General features: G+C 42.8%; 1 protein-coding gene across 1 annotated transcript; it reads left to right on the top strand.

Annotated features, from left to right (window-relative positions):
• Positions 1 to 468: 468 nt before the first annotated feature.
• LOC141104886 (uncharacterized) lies at positions 469 to 2,347 on the top strand. Its single transcript, XM_073594675.1, has one exon. The coding sequence runs from the start codon at positions 481 to 483 to the stop codon at positions 1,528 to 1,530; it is 1,050 nt and encodes a 349-aa protein (XP_073450776.1). The 5' UTR covers positions 469 to 480; the 3' UTR covers positions 1,531 to 2,347.
• The last annotated feature ends 476 nt before the right edge of the window (positions 2,348 to 2,823 follow it).

The raw sequence follows: 2,823 nt of genomic DNA on the forward strand, positions 1-2,823 counted from the left end.
GTAATCCCCTGGTCACTTTCCTGAGCTGTGTTCCCCGTCCTGTATTCCTGTATTTCTCTCTGATAATCTTCCTTCTCTGTGCTGCAGAAACAATTTGTGTATCTAGACTGGTGGGGCTCAGCCCCGCTGTTATTCATGACTAAATCATGGATTAAATAAGGAAGTTCAGGACTTCTTGTGTTGGGAAGATGGCAATGAGTGATAGAGGGGGAGGGGACACTCGTCCTATAATCCCCTCATCACTGTCACTCCTATAAAAGACACTTCTCGTTGTTTCCTCACTCTCTGACTAAGGTCCATGAATAAAGAAATTAACTGGTAGGAAATCAGAGGACCCATTTACTAGTTACCTTGAGGGGGGAATTGTAAGATCCTCAGAGACAAAGCTGCCTGATGTGGGCGGAGTCCTGGTTTAGGGGAACCAATCAGCTCATGTCTAGTAATAATCTTTGTATTTCTATTTTAGTAGATGGACGGGAGATGAGGAAAACCTCAGAGGATTGTCTCACTTTGTCTCCAGACTGTAAAGTAGAAGATGAGGACATCACACAGTATAGTCCAGGAGAAAACCCGACTACCTCAAATGTCCATCCGGCACCACACAGTGTAGATGGACCATCGTATTCTTCTTATCCTGAGGAACCTCAGACTGTGAGGGACGGTGCCGGACCATCGTATTCCTCTTATCCTGAGGAACCTCAGACTGTGAGGGACAGTGCCGGACCATCGTATTCCTCTTATCCTGAGGAACCTCAGACTGTGAGGGACGGTGCCGGACCATCGTATTCCTCTTATCCTGAGGAACCTCAGACTGTGAGGGACGGTGCTGGACCATCGTATTCCTCTTATCCTGAGGAACCTCAGACTGTGAGGGACGGTGCCGGACCATCGTATTCCTCTTATCCTGAGGAACCTCAGACTGTGAGGGATAATCCAACAGATAAGAGGTTTCCCTGTCCTGATTGTGGGAAATGTTTCCAATATAAATCCAGTCTTAATGTGCATAGAAGATCTCACACAGGAGAGAAACAATATTCCTGTACTGAGTGTGGGAAATGTTTTGTACAAAAATCACATCTTGTCATACATCAGAGGTCCCACACGGGGGAGAAGCCGTATTCCTGTTCTGAGTGCGGAAAATGTTTTTCTCAGAAGTCACATCTTTACAAACATCAGAGATCTCACACGGGGGAAAAGCCGTATTTCTGTCCAGAGTGCGGGAAATGTTTTTCACACAAGTCCAATCTTTACACACATCAGAGATGTCACACAAATGAGAAGCCGTATTCCTGTCCTGAGTGTGGGAAATGTTTTTCAGATAGATCCACCCTTTACAATCATCAAAGATTGCACACTGGTGAAAAGCCATACTCCTGCCCTGAGTGCGGGAAATGTTTCTCAGTGAAGTCCAGTCTTTCCACACATCAGAGATTGCACACGGGGGAGAAGCCGTATTCCTGTCCTGAGTGCGGGAAATGTTTTTCACAGAAGTCCATTCTTTCCAGACATCAGAGATCTCACACAAGATAAAAACCCCTTTCCTGTCCTGAGTGAGGGAATTGTTCCTCACTGAAGTCCTGTCTTCCTGTACATCAGGGGTCCCACACAACCCTCGAGGTGTATTAGTGCCTTGAGTGCGGGAAATATCTTCTCTATGAATGTTGCTGGACATCACAGCTCTCGTGTAGGGAAGAAGCACACACTGGTATAGATGCAGCACTCCCCCAGATAGGCGGCTAGGTTTGGTTAGGCAAATGGTGCCCTGTGGTTGTCCTGTAATCAGCAGAGCAGCAAGTGATTGCTTTGGGCTTCTCTGGGCTCTGCAGGCTGCGAGTTTGATTGCTTACCACTGTCTTCTGGAGGCTTCCAGAATATGGTTGAACGGAAGAGTCAGATAAGCAGCCTGAATATTTATGCAGCTCCAGCCAATCTCTGGGGGGAGGGGGCCCAGATGGTGGCTGGGAGAGTGTATAAATAGTCTAAAAGGACAGTGTTCTTCCCTCAAGGAGAGGTTCCCATCCAGAAGGGCTGCTGCTCTTTCTGGCAGCCCAGCTGAAGCTTCTGCCTGTCTCATTGAAATGTCTATCTATAATGCCATTTGATTGATTATGTTTGATACTCCCCATACCCCTGACGAAGGAGCTGTATAGTCTCTGAAACGCGTCGGAAGGAGGAAGTCATGCAGTATCATCGTATCTCTCATAGTTGGCGTACAAGTCGCCTTACATACCATGTACACATTGTTTTCGTGTCTTTTTCCTGTTGACACGGTACTAAAACCTGTTTTTGTTAACTTTTTTCGCTACATACTATTGAAGTGCCTTAAAAATCCCATTGCTTGGGTAAATCTCGCTTTTTTTGTAAAGGAATAAAATAAAACCGTTTCCACTTTAGGACCCGGCCTTTTCTGGAATTTTTTGCTTACAAGTTTAAATCAGTATTTTTTTCTAGAAAATTACTTATAACCCCCAAATAAAAAAAAAAAAAAAAAAATATATATATATATATATATATATATATATATATATATATATATATATATTTTTTTAAATTTATTTATTTTTTAATTTATTTTTTTTTTAGCAGAGACCCTAGAGAAAAAAATGGTGATTGTTGCAATATTTTCTGTCGCGCACTGTATTTGAGCAGCTGTCTTTTAAACACAATTTTTTTGGGGGAAAAAATACACTTTTTTAAAATAATAATAATAAAAAAAAAAAAACAATAAAGTTATCCCAATTTTTTTGTGTAATGTAAAAAGATGATGTTACGCCGAGTAAATAGATACCCAACATGTTGCGCTTTAAAATTGCGCGCCACTCG

Source organism: Aquarana catesbeiana, linkage group LG08 (genome assembly GCF_042186555.1).
Source record: "Aquarana catesbeiana isolate 2022-GZ linkage group LG08, ASM4218655v1, whole genome shotgun sequence".
NCBI lineage: Eukaryota > Metazoa > Chordata > Amphibia > Anura > Ranidae > Aquarana > Aquarana catesbeiana.

What these genes read in the sequence shown, in the direction of transcription:
- LOC141104886 (XM_073594675.1), top strand. Translation starts at nt 481, where the DNA reads ATGAGGAAAACCTCAGAGGATTGTCTCACTTTGTCTCCAGACTGTAAA.